This window comes from Numida meleagris, chromosome 5, assembly GCF_002078875.1.
Source record: "Numida meleagris isolate 19003 breed g44 Domestic line chromosome 5, NumMel1.0, whole genome shotgun sequence".
In the NCBI taxonomy this organism is placed as follows: domain Eukaryota; kingdom Metazoa; phylum Chordata; class Aves; order Galliformes; family Numididae; genus Numida; species Numida meleagris.
In genome coordinates this window covers 44976960-44999145 of record NC_034413.1, presented here as the reverse complement: position 1 = coordinate 44999145, position 22186 = coordinate 44976960, and the positions used below count along the sequence as shown (strand labels likewise).

Here is a 22186-nt window from a genome sequence, read left to right as displayed (position 1 = left end):
CGCACGCCCCCGGCCCGGCCCTTCCTGCCGCCATCTTGCGGAGCCCAGGAGGCCCGGCGGCGCCCGGCCCGCTCCGGCCGCGGGGAGGCGGCGGCGCAGGTAACGCGCGATGGCGGCCGCCCCACGCGCGGCTGGGAGGCGCCTTCCAGGCGTGTGCGCGCCCGCGGCTCGCGGAGGGCTGGGTGGGCTGTGCCTCTCTTGCGGAGCGGCAACAGCGACAGGAGGGAGCGCTCGGGCCTGCGCGGGGCGGCTCTCCAAGAGTTCCTAGGATGCATTTTGTTGCCGTCCTTCCAGCGCGCCTTTCACACATAACTAACCACAAATCTGCCTCTCCATATGCCTCGAAAGAGTAACTTCGTGTTTTCCAGCAAAATAAATGTCATTATTTTTGAGTAAAGGTGTAAACATTATTTCGAATTTTGCGATTTGCACTGATACATTTTAAAAGCTGATTTACAATACTATGTAACAAACATAGTAGCTGAGCTAACACTTAGATCTGTATGTGATATTTTGGTCTTAGCATTAGATTGACTCTTCTTTGTGTCTGTTTCAGTGTGGAATAGCTCGTAATTAACATTCTCATTTGCAAATGCAATGGAAGAGGGCAAGGCTGCAGAGGAGCAGGGTATCCTACGGCTGAACGTGCGAGGATGTTTGTACACCGCCAGGCGCCAGTCTCTGTGCCGCTTTAAGGATTCAATGCTAGCTTCTATGTTTAGTGGACGCTTTCCTCTAAAAATGGATGAATCTGGTAAATATGTTAAAGCTGCACCTAAATCATTCCGCCTAGGGAGTTGTATGGCAAATACATGCTTTTACATATCCATTTTATTGTGTCTCTCTTCTTCCAATTTCCTGAGCATCGGTTGGCTTCTTGAATACCAGGATGTAAAACAATTACGTGTGCATGACTTATGCATAATTCATTGGAATTCCATAGGACTGTTCCTGTTTGCAAACATACGTGTTTGTACAGTGCTTAGCTCTGCTTTGTTGCAGTCAAAATTGTCAAATACACTACTACAGTATGAGTGTTAAGTCGGGTCCTGTTTATGCCTTCCTATATTCTCCCAAGGCATCTGGCTCTGTCTGTTCATTATGCAAGGAGACTGGGGTTTTATCTTTGTTTCAGAATGCCTCAGTACCCAGTAAAGACTGCATTTTTGACCAGCATGGTTTGATATGAAAGCTTGAGTAAAGCTATTCATGAGTCAGATTTCACCCTTGTTAGTGACTTGGAAGTACTGCCAAAGTATGCCCAGTTGTAAAACTATGGTAGATAGACAGTAGTGACTTCTTGTTGTTCACTTCTGGCAGTTTAAAATATCTGAAATGTTTAAAACTTTACAGGCAGGGTTTTGCTGTCATCCTTCAGCTGCAGTGAACAACACACTATATATAGCAGTGTACAGTTTGAGTGGTGATTTTGTGTGGTCATTGAGCTCAGCATCAACGGAGAAAGAAAGAAAGAAACAAAAACAAACTAAAACTTAAGCAAGATCCAGAGAAGTTGAGACTTGATACATACAAAAGCTGGTGCTACTTTTTACATCTTTAACTTCTAGATCTAAAATTGAAAAAAAAAACACCTCTCCAATAGGGAAAAAAAAAAAAAAAAAAGATAAAAAAGGATACATCTGCAGTTAGAATGAAAAATGCTTTTGGAATGAGATTTTGCATTTTAAGCACTTAAGTGCAGTATAGTTGAGGTTTTATATTGGCACAGTCCTGTGCAGATTAGCGATAGCACTCACATTCCCAACAAGCAAAAAATTCACTTTCATTTTGTCTTCATTTTTCACTTCATTTTGTCTTCAAATAACTAGTATTCCAGGGAAACAAAGTAGCAGTTTTAAAATAGTAGAGAAAGTATACTTCTACTAAGAGTTACTTCTCCTAAGTAAGTAAAACTAGTTTTATACAAAAGCTTTACTTGATTTGGTAGAATGTGAGAAATCTGTATTCACTTGTTGGAAGCAATATCTTAAGTTCATCGTGTGTATGTTTTTAGGAGCCTGTCTGATTGATCGAGATGGAAGCTTGTTTAAATATCTTTTGGATTATCTTCATGGAGAAGTTCGGATTCCTGAAGACAAACAGATTCGAATTGCATTGCAGGAGGAAGCAGATTATTTTGGTATCCCTTATCCATACAGTCTGTCTGACCATTTGGCCAATGAAATGGAGACATATTCTTTAAGGTCAAATGTAGAGCTTAAGAAGGTCTGTATATTCCTTATATTTTTAAAGATGTACCACACCATTCATTAGCAGCAGATACTAAAACTATGTATGTGCAAGTTAGCACTTTTTTATTACCTCTTCATTCAGAATTTTAGGATAAGAAATGTTAGAATTGATAACACAGTCACAGTTATCAAGTACACCAGCTTTTCCACCACTGCAATACAGCAACAGTTCAAAGCTGACTCTTTTACATGCAAGTCTGCTTTGAAAACTTGTGTAGTAAGAAAGACACTGTATAGTTCTCTATAGCTCTCAATTTTAGACTCTCCCTTATTCATCTCCTCTTGAAAAGCATAAAGCATTTCTAGACTTCTGAGGTTTCTTCTCAAATTCGGGGTTTGCCCTTTCGTTAGGTATTCCTGTTGCTGCTCTGTGAATTTTTCCTACTTGTAGGACATTCTCTGTTACCATCCCATAAGATATACTGCTCACAGTATTCTAGATAAACTGCATCCTTGATATACTTAAAAGAGGTCACTAGTGCAGTTAAGAAGATTCCAGAATGAAAGCTTATAAAACTAAGCATAATGATTATTAATATTTTTGCTTTTTTTTTTTTTTCCAGGCTTTGTTAGATTTCTGCGATTCTTATGATTTAGTCTGCACCAAGCCTACAGTTTGGGTCCTGCACTATCTCAGCACTTCTGGGGCAAGCTGCGAAAGTAAAATTATTGGTGTGTATGCCACAAGAGCTGATGGGACTGATGCAATTAATAAGGAGCTAGGAATGAAAATTCATAGTAAAAGCATCTACAAAAGGTAAGTTGACTTTCAAAGTCATGAAAGCCCTATGAAGAGACTATGAACACTTACATATCATAATAATACCTAAATATTATTTTATGTAGCTAACATAGCATTATTATACTATAAATCAGTGGCAGGAATGAGATTATTTCCTGCTTTGAAAACACCCAGCTAATACAATACTCACATTTAACAAAATAAAGGCTAAGCACAAAGGACAAGAATTCAAGAGAGTCCACAGAAGGTCACTAGCACGCAGTTGCTCTAAAATCTCAGTTACTGTTTTTAAAATGTCTCAACCATTTAAAATTACATTATAATTTAGGATGATACTTAGATCAAGTATTATCAATGATATTTACACCAAGAATTATCATTGAACCCTGAAAACGTCCCCCAAAATATTCACAAAGCTGGTAGTGATTAATGGGATTCTATTTTGTAGTCTGCTCTGACAGCAGAAAGAAATATTAACACAGAAAAGAACTGAGGATGAAATTATTGTAATTCTTTAAAGAACATGTACATTTCAACAAATATTAATGCATTTTTACAGTAGTAATTTTAAGATATTAGTAGACCTGTACTTCTGAGTGTCTGGAAGGAATTTGTCTTTCCCTTGGTCCCACAGTACAGAGTCAGAAGTGTAATTCACTGTACACCTTCTGCAAAATGATTAAGATAGAGCTTTTGATATTGCATCATGTTTATAATTAAGATGCATATTCTCCTAAATTTAGGCTGGGAAAATGAATATCTATTCTGAGATGTTCGGGTACATAGTAATTCAGTTATCTGTCCTCCTACTGTGTTTTCCCTTTGAAAATATGACTCATATTTAGAATAATAAATTTTCCACCATTAGTTCTATAATTATTTTTTTCATTAACATCCATTCTTTCTTGAATACCTTTTCCAGCAATAGGCGTTCACAGGCATGCAGATAATAAGAGAGTGGCGATCTGGAACTCCTATGGAAATGACAATGAAATCTAAGTAATATTTTCTTACCCACTTTACAAAACATTTATTACTAAGTCCTTTCATAGTTTGAATTTGGTAAAGGAATAATAGCTATCATAGCTGTAACAGTATTTCATCAGTGTTACATTTTTAGGGACCTAGGTAGAGTTACCATATAACTGTTACCTTAAAAACAATATTTCTAGAGAAGCTGGAAATAATGTCCAATACATCTGGAGCTATTACTCAGAAGCTGAACTGAAAAAGATGATGGATGCTTTCGGCACCTGGGAAGGAAGAGGTAGAGAATTACTTTTTTTTCCTTCTATTTTAGTATTTTTCTCAGAAAAAAAAAAAAAAAGATTTGCCAAATAATTATATAATAATAAAATTGTGGATGTTTTCACTAATTCAGTATGTGGCATGTAAAAACTCCAATAGAGTGGTTGTTTGAAGGGAAAACAAAAAAAAGTCTTGACTGATGTTCTAACGAGCTGACGTGAGCTAACATACATGAATACATGTAGTGAGAGCCACCATGTGCAAGAGGTGATAGGGACCCTGAGCATTGTGGTGGAAATCCTAGAGGCATACTGGTTGTAAGCACAGGTACTTGGCAACATAGTTTCAAAGCTGAAATTCTAGGTAATAAGATACATGCATTAATTTAGTCAGGTGGAGGTACACACAATACTGTGTTCTCTCAGCTCAGTGATACAACGTTCCTTTGAAATGCAGGTGTCAGCTACTGGAGAGTGCCCCAGGAGCTCATTGAATGCTGGACTCTTGAAGAGCGCTCTTTGAAAAACAGTTTGCACCATATGCCTCCAGTTCATAAAAGGTATGCTGACCTGTGCAGGTGGCTTAGCATGAAATGGAAAACATGGAAAACAGCACAGGGATTTGTGTGTGTGTGTATGAACTTGAAAATTTGAAAAGGTTAAGTGATTTTCACATTTCTAAGATGCTGTACTTTTACACTAGCATATTTTTTTTCAGTTTTATGGCCATACTTCTGACAACACTTCCATTTTCAATACATTACCTAAAAGCAGCATTCGCAGATGCATCTACACAGTTATCTGAGCCACTCCACAGCCACTTTACTGCTACCTAGGGAGGAGGATCCTGCTCACCTTATCTCTGGCCACGCTGTCATTTCAGCAGCAGCCATAGAGCCACGTCAGCACAGTGATCCAACTGAAAATTCCCATCTCCCCATCATTTTAGGATACTGTATTCTTTGCTTTTCATAGCTCATAAAGGAAGAAGCGTGGCCACTGCACTGAATGCCGAACACATGTATTCCTGAATGCTCCACTACTACCTTTGCCTTTTTATCTCCCATTTCTCTGTTTTGTCTTTTTTTTCTGTACCCAAAAAGCTGTATTAATAATCTGCAGTAATCCTGGTGAAAGCATACACCATCTTGACATACTATTGTAAATTAATATAGTTACTGATTACATTCTACCTGTACTACGTGGCAGCTGTTAAAACACCAAGTCTTCAAATGCTTAAGTTTTCCCTTTTATTTTGGTGGTTCTTTTGGTCTACAATCTACAGATGTTGAGAATACATTTTTACCTTAGAGCTCTAAGGAAAACCTTCCTAGATTCATTATAAGCACTTGGTTATTTGCAGGCTTTCTGCTTGAAGTGTCACCATATACCACTTTTATAAGAGTAATAATAAGAAATACTGCACTTTTATATTTTTTACTCTCTTGGTATGGATTCCTGTGGCATTCCACAGGTCTTTTGAAATCCAAAATGCAAGCATCCTGAAGAATGTCAATGCTATAGTAGTGTAGCTTACTCTGTTCTTTAATGGTTCTCAGAATTACTTAAAAATTACTTTTGATAGTTATAGTTGCTGTGAGACTCCACAGGCTTTCTTACATAGATTTTTTATCATTTTTGTTGGAAAAACTGATTATCTTTAATCCTTCATATTGGAAACGGAGGGGGAAGGGAGAAAGGGATATTCTTCTTTTCTCAAATTACATAATGTGAATTATAAATCTTTTGTTTCTTTGTGGCTGGGTCTTGACATTTTTGTAGATAAAATATATCAGATTCGTTTTTATTGAATTTTCTATCTGATGAAATCTGTAGTACTTTTTCTTTTTGTAACTCCTCCTGCCTTCTTCCTCACTCGTTTTCACATAGCAGTTTGTGCACCATTTCTTACCAATTTTAGTGTGTAACATCAGTTACAGAGGTAGAAGAGATTGCTGGTACTATTAATGCAAAGGCAAGCGTGACTGCTGTGATGAACAGTTGAGCACAATAAGTGATACTGGAACCAGCAAAAATTAATAGAACTTCAGATTTGTGCATTGTTGATTTTGTAATTACAAGAAAATTACCTAAAATACATAGTCTGTTTCTTCAGTTAAGATCCTTTGTTTTACAGACGCTTAATTGATTTCTCTGAAGTGGAAGACTATATACCATGCAAAGTGGGTCCCAAGCCAATTAGATTCTCAGGTCCCTCAACAAGTACACATATCAAAGTCAAGAATTCTGCTTCATTAAAGGTAGCTGCTTGCAGTGCTTCGCATTCTGCAGTAACTCTTAAACGACCAAATAATGAAAGTTTGATACTGCACAAAGCAGCTTCTAAAACTGTGTCCACAACATGCACGCCAGAGCCCAGCAATTCCCAGGTGCCCCATGGAAAGCAGAGTGCTGATGATGAAGCATCGTGTCAAATGACTTTCAAGATCTCGGTGTCTAGAAAGCCTGTAAGCAACCGTGTAGTAAAGCTGAAGCGAACTCCACTTTTTCTTGTGACACCATCTCAGTCATCATCTGAGTCCAGTAAAACAAGTGAACAGGACAAAGCTGCTGCTGAAATTCCTACTACTACTACGGTACTAAACAAGAAAGAATCGGCTGTGTTAGCAGAGAGTATTAAGCTTAAGAGTAGTACAGTGGATGGATAATGCTGGACTGCCTGACAGGCTGTGCAGCTTGGGAACACCTTGCCTAAGAAGAGCTCATCATCTCGTGTTGTCATTTATTCAAGGATTTGGTAAAAAATCATGGTGAAAAAGTTAGTGAAGAGCACAGGGAGAAATGAATTGTATTTGCTGATTTTATTTCTAAATATTTTTTAGAAGTTGGGAGGAAGAAACATGGCTTAAAAAAACCTCAAACACACAGCATGTTTAATATTATGGTATCTCATTTATATTTGCATCAGGCTGTACAACTGACCTCTTTAAAGGAATATGTGCACAGCATAAAACACAACATGCTTATCAAATTTAATTACAGTTAATTCCCTTAATCCATATATTTCAAGTAGGGGAAAAATAGAAACAATGAGTACCAGTTATTAGATTCAAGTTTGTCACAAGTGTGCAATATACTGAGTACTGTAAAGATTTTTTTTTTTTTAAGTTGAATGCACAATTACTGGTACTTTTGGTGAAGATAAGTTGCTGTTTTATTATTAATAGCAATTAAAGGGACCATCTTTACTCATACACAGAAAATTGATAAATGCAGGGAAGGAAGAACATGGCTAGGGAGTAGTAAGGCAGTTTTTCCTTAGACCTGAGACATACGCACAGTAATTTCCTACTGGGGTGCCACATGCCGCTAGAGCAAGGCTGCTGCAGGCAGTGGTGCAGCTTTAGTATTCTATATTACACTGCTGCAGGAATTCTTGTCCTCGCTTATATTAGGGTTCATTTTGAGCAACGACACTGAAAAGTTGCTGTATCTATCAGCAAAGGAAAGCAGAATTTGGCTCACCTTTTAAAAAATCCTTTTGGTTGTTTAAACCAATGCTGTTTAAGTTTCCCACATTTGGCTTCATTTTGTGCAATTGTTTGCTTATGATTGGGTACTGTTTTGCCATTGCTAATGCTTTTGTAAATAAGTAAATACAGTAAACACAGTAAATACAGCTGGCCTTTAATGCTGAGAAGTCCTATCACACTGCCAAAGTGAAATGTTCTTAAAATTTGGTTAAGTCTTTTATTTTCTAGGTTATTTAGAAGAAATCACGTTTTTAGGCTTTTTATCATAACCAGAAGGACTTGAAATTTCATTTGCAAAGTAAAAAAGAGAAACAACAAATTTTCATGTGCTAACATACTCTTTAAGGAGACATTTTGCCATGAATGATAGTTACTGTAAAGGTGAGCAATATTGTAATTTTGTGCTATTCACACATATACTGAAGACCAGTCTGCCTTTAAAATCTTTCAACTACTGCAATAAGCCTAAAAAGCCACAATGCCGAGGCTCTCCGTACCCCACAGAAGAGATTCACTTAAGACCAGAAAAACTTAAGGGACATACTAACAATGTAATTTGTTCTTTGAGCATGCAATTCATCATTGACAGTATGTATACCAAACAGTCTGTTTGAAAAGCAGTTTTTAAATAACTATCTTCTGTGTGACTTTTATTTCAGTACTTACCGAATAGCTGAGCCCTTTACTGTATACCTTTAGGTCCTTTTACAATGCTTCCTCTTCAACTTTTGATGAATTTGTAGGCTTCTCTCAACATCATACAAAAGCTCACGAGTATGGATTCTTGCAGGTGTACAAGAGTAAGACTAATTCTGTTGGACTTCCTAAGCCTATGCTAGTTCAGGGTTTGTTTAATCATTCTGGTAGTACAGTATTTTTCATGTAACATTCATATCATTTGCATTCTAGTGGCTTTAATGAGTCTCATCTTTGTCCTAGACATACTGACTTGTGGTTTAAAAAAAAAAAAAAAATCACTCCCTTTAATTTCAGCAGATAAAATAGTGAATGAAAGTGGCTGTGGTGGGGAGGTAGAGCAAATTTTTTATTTTTTTAGAGACTTGATTTTTTGATTGGATGAGATACAAACATGGCTTTTTAAGTAAGCACTTTTGTCTTTTTTTATCATTATTTTTAATCTCTGTTAAGCTTGCTAACTGTTTGTTGTAATGGATGGACTGATGTTAAACAGCTTTATAACCGCTGAACCTTCAAGGTGACTATAAAAGCTTTGTCTATATCCACCCAAAGCCTTTTAAAGAGTAAAATTAAACAGCATTTAATCTTCTCTCTGAGAGGCAGAGAGCTGAAAACAAACTTGCCCATCCAACAATTAGTCATCTCTTAACCTGGCTAACAGACTGTTTTTTGAGGCCTGGAACAAAGAGGAGAAACTCTGCAAGTCTGAGAGTTCCCTGCAGGTCAAACTTTCCTCAAATCTGTATGATCCCAAGTTTCTTCCAAGTCCACAGTTTTCTTAATGTTTGTCCAACTCAGAGAGTTATCAGCTGGTACAGTCAACTGAAGTGATGATGGCTTGCTTCACATCTTTGTACAATTGCCACTCATTATAGAAGAGACCATATTTAGAAAGATTATTCAACCTATTAATTTAATAGCTGCACTCTAAAGGGTGACATGGATTACACTAGTGAACTTTGATGCTTTTCTCTTTCCTGTCACAGTCAATTTTCCAGCTGTTTAGTCCTCACTTTCACACTATTGTTTTTCCAAACCAGCCATGATATGGCATCATGTAGAAAAATACAATTCCAAATTAATTTCTAGAAAATTACTTCTCCATGATTAAACCTGTGATGCAAAATGCCTATTATCACCAGAATGTGTTTCAAATAGATGTAATGCTATCTGTATGCTTCAGAGTATGGAGAACTTGTACTTGATGTAACCAAGCAGCCATTATTTCATCTGTTAGGGGCACATGTTAACACTGATTCTCAGGGAGAGTTTTCATCAGGCTTGTTTTCAGCTGAAGAGCCATGGAAACACAACACAATTAAATGAGCTTCTGTGCACTAGGTATTAATTCAGAGAAGCTTCCCTATGAAATACAGCTCAAGTTACTTGCAAATAAAACAACTGATGATTCTCTCAAGACAGTACTGACTGTTCACACACTGACTGCTCCTAATGAAGGTACCTCTTTTCTTCTTTCAAGCTGTTCATTCACTCCTTTAAACCCACTTAAATTTTTTAGATAATAAACATCATGTAGTACAAATCTTCCTATGGCCAAAAGGAAATGACAACATTATCCAGGAGGTAGGAGGAATTTGTCTGTTCAATTCTCAATCCATCAAGGACAAATTCTCACCTGGCAACAATGGAAGGCCAGTTGTACCTTCAAAAACTTGAGAGTGATGCTGTCTATTCCATAGCTGCAGTTAAACAGTGAGTGTGTGGCTAGAAGTAAAGCTCTGTAAATATGTGGTAGAAAAGTCCCCAAAAGATCTAGATTCATTTTGGGCAACAGCTTTTAGCAAAATGTCAAGCAGCAGAAAAAGGCACAGCTGATGTTACAAACCTTTGCTCTTTTCTAAGTACTTCCTACTGAACTTTATTTTTGCAAAAAAAAAAAAAAAAAGAAAGAAAGAAAGAAAAAAAAGAAAAGAAAAGAAAAACATCTGCCTGCTTACACCAGCATTTATCACTTAGCTGAGTAATACTTTGCAAATTCACCAGGCCACGTGTCAATAATTTGACCATTTTCAAAGTTGTCCCTTTCCTACGTGCATCTTTTAGCTCATTCTAGTTTCTGGTACAATATTCATGAACATTTTAGTACAGTTTGCTTAGTTGTTTGCTATACTAAAATAGTTGTATTATCTTGAGTTTCTAGCAAATTTCTGTTATAGGCAACAGGTAGGTAACTGGCAGTGGTTCTGGAGCATGTGGCCTCTGGAGCCCATCATATCTCTACTGCAGGGATAAGTACATGGAAGTTAAAGGTACAGCTGATTTATAAATTCTTGATACATCGCAGTCACTACATGGGGAAACAGACTCACCATAGGAAATGCTATCCATCCAAGCTCAGACCATGTTGCTCTCCTACAGCAGGACCCGGGAAAGTGGTGTATAAACTAGAGTACAAACTTATCATTTCCAAAATTATTAGTTTCAGTTCCAGAGCAACATTTCCAGTGACTTTAAGTCATTAAAAAAAAACCCTTTTTTTCAAACATCTTAAAATATTTTAAAGTTTTGCTTAATATAGCTTGGCTATGTTGAATTACATTATCTTTCTAGTTTTCCAGCCACATATCTGGTCCTTCATTTTGCTGAGTTCTAGCATTAATCTCAATTTGACTGTACACAAAAGATAAAAAGATTGAACCTGTTTTAAAATACCAGGCCTTAGGGTGTGTTTCCATTTTCAAAAGACAGTACAAAGCGCAGTGGAAATTCCATGTTTCAGTGATGCCAAACAACTGTATTTGCTCTGCAAATTAGGGAAACTATTTTTCTCTAAAAAGAGGAAAATAGCTGGCCTTAAGGAGATAAATAGCTGGCTTTAAAGCCAAGGCTTGTCCAGCCCTTAATTCTCTTACTGATGCCTGTACAAAACCTGTAAAAAACTAGCAGAAACGTAAAAAGATAAAGGGATACCATTCTGACACAGCTATGTTTCAGAGCCAGCCATGTAAAATAGTTATAATGTGCACTGCAATAGTAAAGCATATTTGCTGTGTCAAGACTGCAGTGTTCCCAGAACCAGCCAAATCCACACTTTTATCTCTCATCAAAGAATATGTGTTTGTGTCACAGTCTGAAGATAAATGCTGCCTCTTACCTGTTAGTCCTGGATCTGTCATGTACTAAGCCTCTAGGACAGCAGAGAGAAGCTCGTATTGAAGAGCTCAAGGTTGTTCTGCTGTGCTGAGTTATGACTTATATTACATATTTAATTTGTTTTGAGGAACCCTGCTTGTAAGGAAGCTGACTTGTGGAATAAAATAACTTCCAATAATCCTGTTATGTGGAAAAGCTATAAGGAAGGAGTAAAAGTCATTATAGATACAACAGGTATCTTTAGTAACTTCCCGAAATTGTGTAACAATATAATATTGTTCTGGTGTAATACCCATACAGATATTGTAATTACATCTCTAACTGTGATGTTACAGGTCAAACTCTATGGCAGAAGACAAATTTTGAAAATATACTTTTCTGATGGGTGTGCACAATACAGAGATTTTGGAATTTCAGTTCCATTTACTTAAAACATTCAGCCTAAAAGCTTGATAGGTAATTAACCCAGACAAGAGAAGGGTTTGCAATGCTAAAAAAGCCAGTGTTTACCTATGAATACTTATTTTATCACCACTATTCTAGAAGATGAGTTATTTGCCTTGTAAACCCAGGTTTTACCATCATTCACATATAGAAAACTATACAGATATTGAGAGAAATAAAAAGAATCAAAATCATTCATAGGGAATGTACCTCACTTTACACTTTGAGATTATTTTCTGAGGGTACACAGGAAAAGTGGAATTCAGTACAAAGAAAGTGTGTAGTCAGCTAATGGAAATTAGGCAGAGGAAATGGGTAAAAAGCAATAACCAACAATAAATGTTTAAAGTGTCCTACTCTTACTGACCTCAGTGGGAAACAGACCCTTTTACACTTCTCTGATTCTGACCCCCAGGCCTCTAGTTCACTCGATGTCAGGTCTGGATTCTGACACCTTACTATTTTCAATAATAACTTTTAATATAGGTTTGTCCAAGATCAACTCTAATGGGAAGGTGCTGTTCTGTGCACTTGTGGCACTGACATTTAGCCAAAAGCAAAAGCCTGGTCCAAGCCAAACTCAAACCAAAAGCCTCCCACTGACACCAGCTGAATTAAGCAAATGTAATTTGAATATGATCACAACTGGTTAGGTACTGTGAGGCAGCAAACACCAGAATATTTTAGAAAGAAGATTTTAATTTTTTTTTGGAAGAAACAAGTTTTCTGAAATACATAATCAGAACATTAACACTAGGATTTTTATTTTAATAGAAAACTCAGAAGGATGTAGTATCTGCTCAAATATGTACCTCCACATTCTGCTGCATGTTGCCGTAACAAATTTATTAGTCATAGCTCTCATTAAGGACAGATGGTTCCTACAGCAAAAAATATAGAAAAATAATCTGGATTCAAGTCTAGAACACCTGTGATTTTTCATATGCAAAAAAATAAATCCAACTACTCATAGAAAAGATAAGGATGGAGAATAGGGCTGTGCATCTGAATAGCCATGACTATATATAATCTAAACTTGAATGAAATGAGCATTTTCATAAAAATAGTTTGTCAATGAAAAATACCAATATGAAATACATTTAGTACAATTTATAGGTGAGTCTAAAGATCTCTGTTTATGGAATAATAAGCTAAAATCAAATGTGCTGCTTTTTGAAATGTTCTTGTATGTAACAATACTGTGTGCATACAGTGTGCATGCATGTGTATGTATGTGTGTGTATATATGCACACACAGATACATGCACAGAAATAAAGAGGTGTACAGAGATTGCAGAAAAATTCTACAAGATTATCTGATTTCATTGCAGACCACAGCACACAGGTGTCCTGGGATCCTTCTAACACAGGCTGCTCTAAAGAACAATACTGTTGACTGTATAACCACATATCTACAACAAGCCTTTTGCTATTGTGAATTTAATTCTGAGTTTATTTTTCCAATCTAGATTTCATTCTTCTAAGTAGTATATGCTGCTTTGGTAAGATTCTGTACTTTCACAACAAAATAACTGTGAACATATTGGGCAAAGCTTTGAAAGTATAATTAATTTTGATAATTAGTAAATAATGAAGATACCAATAAGTTTTAAGCAGCAACAGATTTAAAATGACTGTATTCCAATTTATTTTCTTCATCAACAAGCATCTTGAGGAAGAAACTAAAATGAGAAGATTTTTCTGCCTGCCTTCACTGTGACATTTTAAGCCACCAAAGTCACAGCTGGTACTGAAAGAACAGTGGTATCAGCAGAGACCTCCATCCTTGAAGGGCACAAATTGCATTGGGACACCCTGCCAACACTGCCTCGGAAAGGCCTGTGATCTGTGGTGTCTGCTGTATGATGCTTTCGTCGGGGCTTTTCTGGATGTGTCACATTCTCCGTGGTCCTTGCAGTTGCGGGCTGCTCCTGATTTTTCATAGCTCCTTTATTTTTAGGTCTGAAATTGTTATGCTGCTGTCTTCTGTGTTCAGACCTGGAGCCACTCTTCATGTTATTTTGATCTGCCTCATTAGTGGCACCTTGTGGCTTAAGAGATCCATTGAGACGGACATTTTGATGCTGTGGGTTGAATCTTCGTCTTTGACTAGAAGGCCCATTCTACACAGAAAGAAATTGGATAATTGTTAGGCTATCTGAATTCTTAAAGTAATAAAAGAAATACAGCCATTGGAATTAACAAAAATTGCAGAAAAACATTATCAGTGTAACTAGAGAGAAAATAGTATTGAAATAGTTTTGATATAACACAAAAACTGAGCTATGACTAATATGTTACATCTGAGAAACCTGTAAACATGTTTCCATATTTTTGAAAATTGTGAATTAAATATGGACTAAAAACAAGTACTTGATTTTGCAGTGAAGACTTTCAATAATGCAGATTTTCCTGATATTTTTGATACCATTTAGTTTAGTTTATAACTAGTTTCTTACCTGCTTATTTGTTGGGATTCCCTGGGAAGAAGATTCTGTAGGATTGGAAGAATGATGACTTTGTACTTTAGTGCTGGCTGTTTTATTATCAGAGTTCTTGGCATTACTAGAGGACTTCCGAGTGTGTGCATTTTGTTTGCCAGTTGTTGCATGTGAGGTCAGTGAAGACAGCACCGAACTACATGGTGTTCTCGAGGAATAATTGTTCTTTGGGTGGGAAACTATAAAAATAAAAAAAGTATTCTCTATTACCTGTTAAATGATCAATATCTGAGGCTGAATTCTTATCCTGCTTACAGTTAATTTTTGTAGCATCATTCAAGTCTTACTTTAGATAATGAAGTAAGCTAGATAACTAGGTCAGAATTAAATAATATTGTTTTACTTCTCTGAAACTGCTTCATCATTAAGGGTGTCTCTAAACAAAAAACCCTACGTGGAGGAGCTGCACTAAAGCTGGAACGAGGCTGGCAGAAGGCCAGAACACTCTGGTTCCTGTGGACTTGTGCTTGTCCTATGGGTTATACTACTTTGTCCATTTGTACTGTAAATGTGAGAAATTATTTTCCTTGGTGCAGCTACCTGAAGGTTGACCAGGATAAGGAGAGGCTAGAGAGCTACCTTGCTAGCTGGAAGACAGTTCAGCTTGTGACTACATCAGAGGGCTTTTGAGACTGCAAGTTGGTTTAGCACTATTTAAGAATTAAAAATGTGTTGTGCAAACGTTGGAATTGTTTCAAAGCCCACAAAGCAAACAGCTAAAATAGACCCACTGCCTATTCCACTAAAGTAGACAACACTGTAATTCACCAAACTTTTTCACCAACAGTGAGTACGAAAACCTTGGTGACTGTCAGCCCTGGGCTTTGGTTATCCAAGAAAATTTCTCAAAATTCCTGGCCCCTATGGGTTTGCTTGTGAACTTATAACCAGTTAAAGTAAATCCATGTGTTGTCAGGACTGCCCCCTCACACTGCTGTTCTATCAATAATGCTCCTAATAGGAGTCTTCAGGCAACAAAGGAAGAAACATGGGAAGGAAGAGAATGGTATGCCAGTAACTCTCTACTGCCTGAGGTCAAAGGAAGTTGTGCCTGAAGATGCCACACACAAATGTGATCCAAAATCACTCACTGATAATGAAAGCTGAAGAGCCTGGAGCTTGCAGTTTACATATATACCAACCACAACACGATTAATAGCTATGAAAGCCTCTTCAGTATTTTTAAATAGTTTTCAAAAAGGAAAATACAGTAAAGAGCAACAGGCAGCAGACTCTCCAAATAAATGGTTAATAAAGACTCTTCTGTACCATGGCTATCTATCAAACTGGAACTGAATGCAACACACTAGTCCCCTTCACACAGACCATGGCAAAGTTAGCACTATCAAGAACCATTTAGTGTTCATCTCAGTATATTCCTGCTCTCTGCTTCTTAGTATTTTGAAATCAGAGGATTTCTTGACCAATTCCGTATCTGAATGTGAAGTACACCAAACAAATCCTCGATTCCTACCTCTCTGCATTTCCACAAGCTCTTTGAGCTGTCTGCTTCTGTGCAATGGTGCCTCAAAAAGGAGCCTGAGGCTACTGAAGTAAAGCTCTTGATCTTAATTTACGGTTTTGATTTTTCTGATTATGTAATTTCCCTGTTTTCTTCTGGCACATGACAAACTAGAAAAAGACACCTATTCTTTTATCTAGTAGGTACTTCAGTTTTTCAACTTTTAGGACAGAGAATGAAGATGTGGAGTAATTTTAGCAACTGAGCATCATCTGTTTTGTTGGGTGGCTTTCTGAGGCTCCTACTAACTTAAGCTACATCATATATTCTCCCACTAGGTGTCTTCTTCCCAAAAACAATGCAGTGATCTGCACAAGGAACTGCACTTTCTGTCATAAGGTTTGTAAGGTATGCTGTTACTGAATGCTACTGCTTTCTCTTCCCTAAAACAGACTGCCTTACACAGAAGCCCACATACAAATCCAAGTGTTTGACATAAAAACATATTCTTAACAGAAAAGATGTACAAGGGGTACAATCCACCAGCAAGCATTCTGGATAAATGTCAGTCCAATTACTTTGGCTCCTCTTTGTCCTTCATTGTGATTTTATGCTGCCAATGCACTCCCGCTCCTTGTGCTGGAACATGCTTACCTTTGCAGAGGTGGGGGTTTTGGTTATTGCTGATGTTAAAGCTTTCAATAATGGCTATTTTTAGCTACAGGCCTGGTATCATCTTTGCTTGAAGGGTACTTCAAACTTGCACCTCCTAAGTAAGGTATAGACCTCACTGTAGGATGCTTCAAAAAGAAACACTTGAAAAGCTCCTAGCAAAGACATGCCAGTAGTATGTAAGTTATCTCTTCTAAGGTCACTAAGAACAGACCAGAAGTTCTCCAGACACCCAGTGCTCTCTCTGTCAACTGGAAGATGGCACCACTTCCCTGCTAACAGCTGTTCTTTGAACTTCACTGACTTGATTTCAATGGGTCTATACCTGAATACACTTAAATAATGCTCTGCTAAGATGAAGTACAAATAATTAATTTCCTGATTAACTGCAGCTGGAAGTTATTGAGGAGAGTAGCTGAATGAGAACAGACTGCAGGATCAACAGCAGCTGTGGTTATATTGTTGGTTAGGATAAGCTATGCAAAATTTTCAATCTCTTGAGCTTGAGGGTTTGAGATAGGTGCAATGAGGTCACTGTGAACAACTGGGTGCATTACTGAGAAGTTTATGCCTTCCTTTGGAACATTCTGGGTTGGCAGCAATGAGAGACAGGATAGGGGCCTAGCAGATCTCCAAAGTGTTCTGCAAAAGCAATTCTTATTAAAATTAAAACAAATTAAATCAGTTATGCCTCACAGGAGTCAGTTCTTTAGCTGTGCAATCACAAGATTGCATTGACAGACTACATCTTTTTTTTTTCTTTTATTTTTCTGTTTCTAGTAACTCCTTAGAAATACTATTTATTTTCTTCCTAAAATTATTTTCCTTTCACCAAAATGCACTAGTTTGGTACTGTGTCACTAGTTTTTCTCCTGATTGATGGTGCTGATAGAATATCATACAGCAAGGTGACATGGGACAAAGCACCATACCATTTACTTTTTGGGGGGGATAAAAGCTTGAAAAAGATGAGAAAGGGTCTATCTCACATTTCATGTCAGGAAGATGATATATGGAGCAGAAGATGGATATGAATTTCCATGCAGAAGGGCAGATGGTTTCATAAAATTAGTATTTGGGATTACCTTTAGCTCCTGAAAAACCCAGTGAATATTCCTGTAAAGCTGGGAACTTGCTTCCTAGCAGGAGATACATGAATTGATCTCATAATACTATGCTCACACAGAGAAGCTTCCAATTTACTAGTTATTCATAAGTAGATATTGAATTTGAGAATTCACTACAGCTGACTTTTCATTTAGATGGAAAACTCCAACTGACCTCAGTAATATCTGAAAATCTCTAACAAAGAAGGCAACTGTGTACATGCAGATGGTCTGTGCAACATATATATACTGTGTATAGTACGGTGAATATTGTAAAAGTGGTGTGTGCATGCTCAACAAACCTTCTGTGTTTACATAACACTCATGTCAGACTTGCTGCGCACACATGCACTGGCAGTACACATGCCATTACCTCTGCCTAGCATTTCCTGGACAAGTATTTGGAACACTACATTCCAAGATCACAGGTGCGATAAACCACCAACACTTACTCTCTCCACAGAGCTGAATTTGGGTCTTCAGCTGTTCTGTGTCACAGGAAAATCGGGCAGACCTGCCCAGCTCTTCATCGTATTTCCGTTCGCTCACAAAGTGCTGCAGAAATACAGATTAATGGTAATTTGCATTCTGATCAGAAGACTATATAGATATTATAGAGACCAATCAATACTTATCTTAAGTCCACTTTAAGGCTGTGCAATCTCTTGACACTGTCCTGTTGGCAGGATCTTTATGCAGAATCAAACATTTTCACATCCTTACCAAATGACACTTCTCAGTGCCCAACGATAGGTGGATCTGTCCCGCATTTTGGAAGTGGGTCACTTCACTGGGATGCGTGCATTTGATCAACTCAACCCGAAGCTATCAGGTTTACTCGTAAACTGGGTCTGATAAATGATACACAAACAGCAAAACTCTCCACTGCTCCGCCTCTGAAGGGATAGCTTACACTTCTCTGATAGCATATCCAGATTGCTCAGAGGCCCTGTAATTCTTTAATAAGGTACAACTTCCCCACAGAAAGCTAGTTACCCTTTGGTCCACAGGAGGAATGAGCAGCCTGGACATATTAGCATTATAGCACTTTCTTCGCTTTTGTGCAGACAGCTCACATGCTCAAGCAAAAGTGAATACCTGACCTTAATTTCAGCCCTGAGTTCAGACAGTTGTGCTTCAGCCATTTGACTGGCTAGGTCTGTCAGTCTCTTCAGCTCTTCAGCTTTCTTCTGCCGAGCAGTCAGGATTTCCACTGCCAAATATCAATAGTCAATAATTAATGCTATGAAGCTGAATTGATCTGTAATTCATTATTCTTGAGGTATTAACACTGTACCACGAAGGAAACACACATGCTCCACACTTCAGCCATACAGAATACGATGCTGCTTGCACAGACAATCAGTGTATTTAATTGAACTGCCTGACATTTGAAAACAGTCTCAAAAAGGGGATAGCTGCCACAAAATCAAAGTTATACCAATCCTCCAATGTTTAGACAAACGGCAGAGACATGCTGTTCTGAGTCTTCCAGTGCCTTATTCTTAAGCACAATTCAGGCAGCTTTTCATTTAGACATTATACATTCCCTGAGCCAGCAGCGTTGTTTCTGAGGAAATGTTCTGTTTTATGTATATAGGGGCTTATAGCTCCCCTGAAAAAAAATCTGTTCATATTTGGTTTATGTTCAAATCACTGGCACTCCAATTTTGCTTTCAAGTACAGATTATGAACAACTGCCACTTCTAGGGCAAAGCAGTATTACAAACACCACCACTTCTAGGCAAAGCAGTCTTACAAAGGCCAACAGTCCTTATGAAAAAGTACTAATTATTCACTACTGTCCATATCATATATTTTGTATAAGGAAGTGATGAATATTTACACTTTTACAGGAAAAGATTAACCATGAGTCACAAAGCAAGTCCACTTACATTCAGGATAATGTGTCATACAACAATTTTAGTGGAAAATTGCAAATTCTGCTACCTATACGGTGACTTAATGTAAAAGACTGATTCATGGCTGGTGGGGTGAGCACTTACAGAAGGGAGGAAAAACAGCATCTACATATAAGACACTAGCAATCATAGCCTTTTCAACTGTAGCCTCCTGTCTGCAGCTTATGTCTACAGATATGTAAGTGGGTGGCAGCTGTAGTAAAGTATCGTAAGGCCAGAGATTTCATTGCAGATGCTGAGACTTTCCTGCCTTCCTTTCCCTTAGAATTCCAGAGCAGTCCTGGCAAGTCTCAACCAGCTCATACTTTATAATATCATTTTTTTGGGGGGGAGGACTTTATGTCTCAACCCACTAGTATTTATTTAATTCAATGGCAGCATCCTCTGGAAGTACAGAATGGTCCAGCAGGTGCAGGGAAGATGGAGCAGTGGCTGTACAGCTGTATGGGAGCAACCACATCATGCGGTAGAGAAGCATGTGTCACATAGGGTACAGCTTACAGGAAGGCAGGGGGTGGCCACAGCTCCCTTCAACCTGCTGATAAACCTCTGCCTACATTACTACTTTGGAAAGAGCAGGCATTTATCTGTCTCTCCAGCTGATCTTTAATTTCCTTTTTGTGGAATACAAACTACAAGAATGAGAAATGTTTATTGGATTACATGAAGAATTTACTAGCTGTTTTTCTTTGCCCAATAGTTTTACTGTTTATTCTAGGTGATGATAATACTGTTTCTCCCTAAGGTCAGCACTGCCTTTGCTGAAGTGACCACTCAAACCATGTGATCTCATTTCCTACTGACTACTGAGTGAGATGCCAGCCAAATACCCATTTTCACAAAAACTGGAATGATCATGTTTGGAAATTTTCTCAGTATTGACAGTAAGAGTAAGATTACCCACATTAAAATAGTTCTCCAGTGCAGCAAAGAGATGTGAAAATAATAACGTAAGCCTTGGTTAGAATGTTATAGTATTACAAGAACTTTCTGCCTAAAGTTCTGGGGGCACTTTACAGGCCTACAACAGCCTTGAGAGACAACAGAAACTACACAGGTACAGAAGCCATCTAATGTTGCGTGTCAAGTCAGCATGAAAGCAGGGAAACGAAACCTGCCATGCGTGAATACAGCACTTGCGTGCCTGTAGATAAGAATTACATTTACTTTCCACAAAAATGGCTATTGTCCCTTCCCAAAATTAATGAAGTGGCCATCATACCATCATCCCCAGACTGTGGATTTCCAAAATGTGTTTTTGTTTATGGAGTTGGACCCATGTCTGCTGACATCAATAGGAATTTTGCCATTGGTTTTCCTGGAACTGAGCACGTGCTCCATAGCTGATTATGGCAGTCTCTACAGGTAAAAAGCACTTTTCCATCCACAACTCCTCCACGGGTTAGCATCAGAAAAGTTAGCATACAAAATTCCAAACATAAACGAAAGCCAATTGCTGCTGCAGCAACTCATTCTTTTTAATCTCCATACATATACAACTGTAAGAGACTTAAAGTAGCAACAGAAGATTTTAATATTTTTTATAATTTAACTAGTATACATTCGTGAGCTCGGTGAGAGTTCTAAATACACATGAAACATTCAAAAGACTGCATGAATTTGTTACTCCCCTTGAGAGGGTCTTAAATTCACAAACAAATGAAAGGATTATATGCATACATGTCAGCAGTATTTTAATCCATTAGGCAAAGTATCATTCCAACAATACTTGGGTTATTCCTTAGTTCCGTGCTTAACTTTCTCTATTGAAATGTATTCCCTTAATTACTTGTCCTTGAATGCTATGTCTCATCTGGGTTTTGATTTTTTATTGTTCTAATTCATGAGCACGATCACTACCCCTTAAAGGTATGCAAAACCAGAATAACCTGTTCCTCTAGCAACTTCCAGCATTGTAACACATAAATTATGACAAGCAAGCAAAAGCAATGATTAAGAAATCAAAATAAAGTAGTCAACAAAACACAGAAATAAGGGAGAAAAAGAGCAGCAAAAATCTGTGTTAAGTAAGTAGAAGAAACAAATAATTTTAATCTATCTTCATGCAAATTTTTGTTCTCCTTAATGTTATAATACTGAAGCGTTGATATACAAACCTTATAGACATAAACTACAGAGAAGCTCTCAGCTTGACACCAAAGAATATGCATATAACGAAAGATGCGAGAATGTTGATAATTGAATTGATATATTGGGTGGTTTTCTGCGAAACAAAACAAATGTTTACATGACTATATCAGAAGTTCCCTGATGTGTTTTGTACTTACTTGCTTCTTCTTTAACTTTGTCAATTTCTGCCATTAACGACACTTCTTTGTCTATGATGCTAAAGAAAAAGGAAAAAAAGAAAACCACCATTTAGTCCATGCCAGAACTCCATCAACATCAAAAGCTAACTACACAAAGTCTTTAGATCTTAGTTATGGGAAGTAATGAAATCAAAAAGATCTCAAAAGTGGAAGCTGAAGCTAGGCACACTCACTTCAAAAATTAGTTATAATCAGTGCATG

At 37.6% G+C, this 22186-nt stretch overlaps 2 protein-coding genes across 2 annotated transcripts in view; one reads left to right on the top strand and one right to left on the bottom strand.

The window, feature by feature from the left end:
• Positions 1-9855, top strand: KCTD18 (potassium channel tetramerization domain containing 18). Its single transcript, XM_021400541.1, has 7 exons — positions 1-99; positions 557-754; positions 2015-2226; positions 2816-3009; positions 4167-4261; positions 4699-4801; positions 6379-9855. The coding sequence occupies exons 2-7, from the start codon at positions 598-600 to the stop codon at positions 6908-6910; spliced, it is 1293 nt and encodes a 430-aa protein (XP_021256216.1). The 5' UTR covers positions 1-99; positions 557-597; the 3' UTR covers positions 6911-9855.
• Positions 12732-22186, bottom strand: part of SPATS2L (spermatogenesis associated serine rich 2 like) — an 80297-nt gene continuing 70842 nt past the window's right edge. Inside the window, exons 9-13 of the mRNA XM_021400540.1 lie at positions 21944-22002; positions 18837-18946; positions 18186-18288; positions 14452-14672; positions 12732-14115 (exon numbers count right to left, since the gene is read on the bottom strand). Of these exons, the coding sequence (XP_021256215.1) occupies positions 13717-14115; positions 14452-14672; positions 18186-18288; positions 18837-18946; positions 21944-22002 (892 nt within the window). The 3' untranslated portion in view covers positions 12732-13716. The remainder of the gene's footprint in view (positions 14116-14451; positions 14673-18185; positions 18289-18836; positions 18947-21943; positions 22003-22186) is intronic.

Bases quoted from the DNA above. Each gene is read 5' to 3' on its own strand.
- KCTD18 (XM_021400541.1), top strand. From the start codon at position 598: ATGGAAGAGGGCAAGGCTGCAGAGGAGCAGGGTATCCTACGGCTGAAC. The intron at 755-2,014 runs GTAAATATGTTA...GTATGTTTTTAG, and splicing joins TCTAAAAATGGATGAATCTG to GAGCCTGTCTGATTGATCGA. The intron at 3,010-4,166 runs GTAAGTTGACTT...CAATATTTCTAG, and splicing joins AGTAAAAGCATCTACAAAAG to AGAAGCTGGAAATAATGTCC.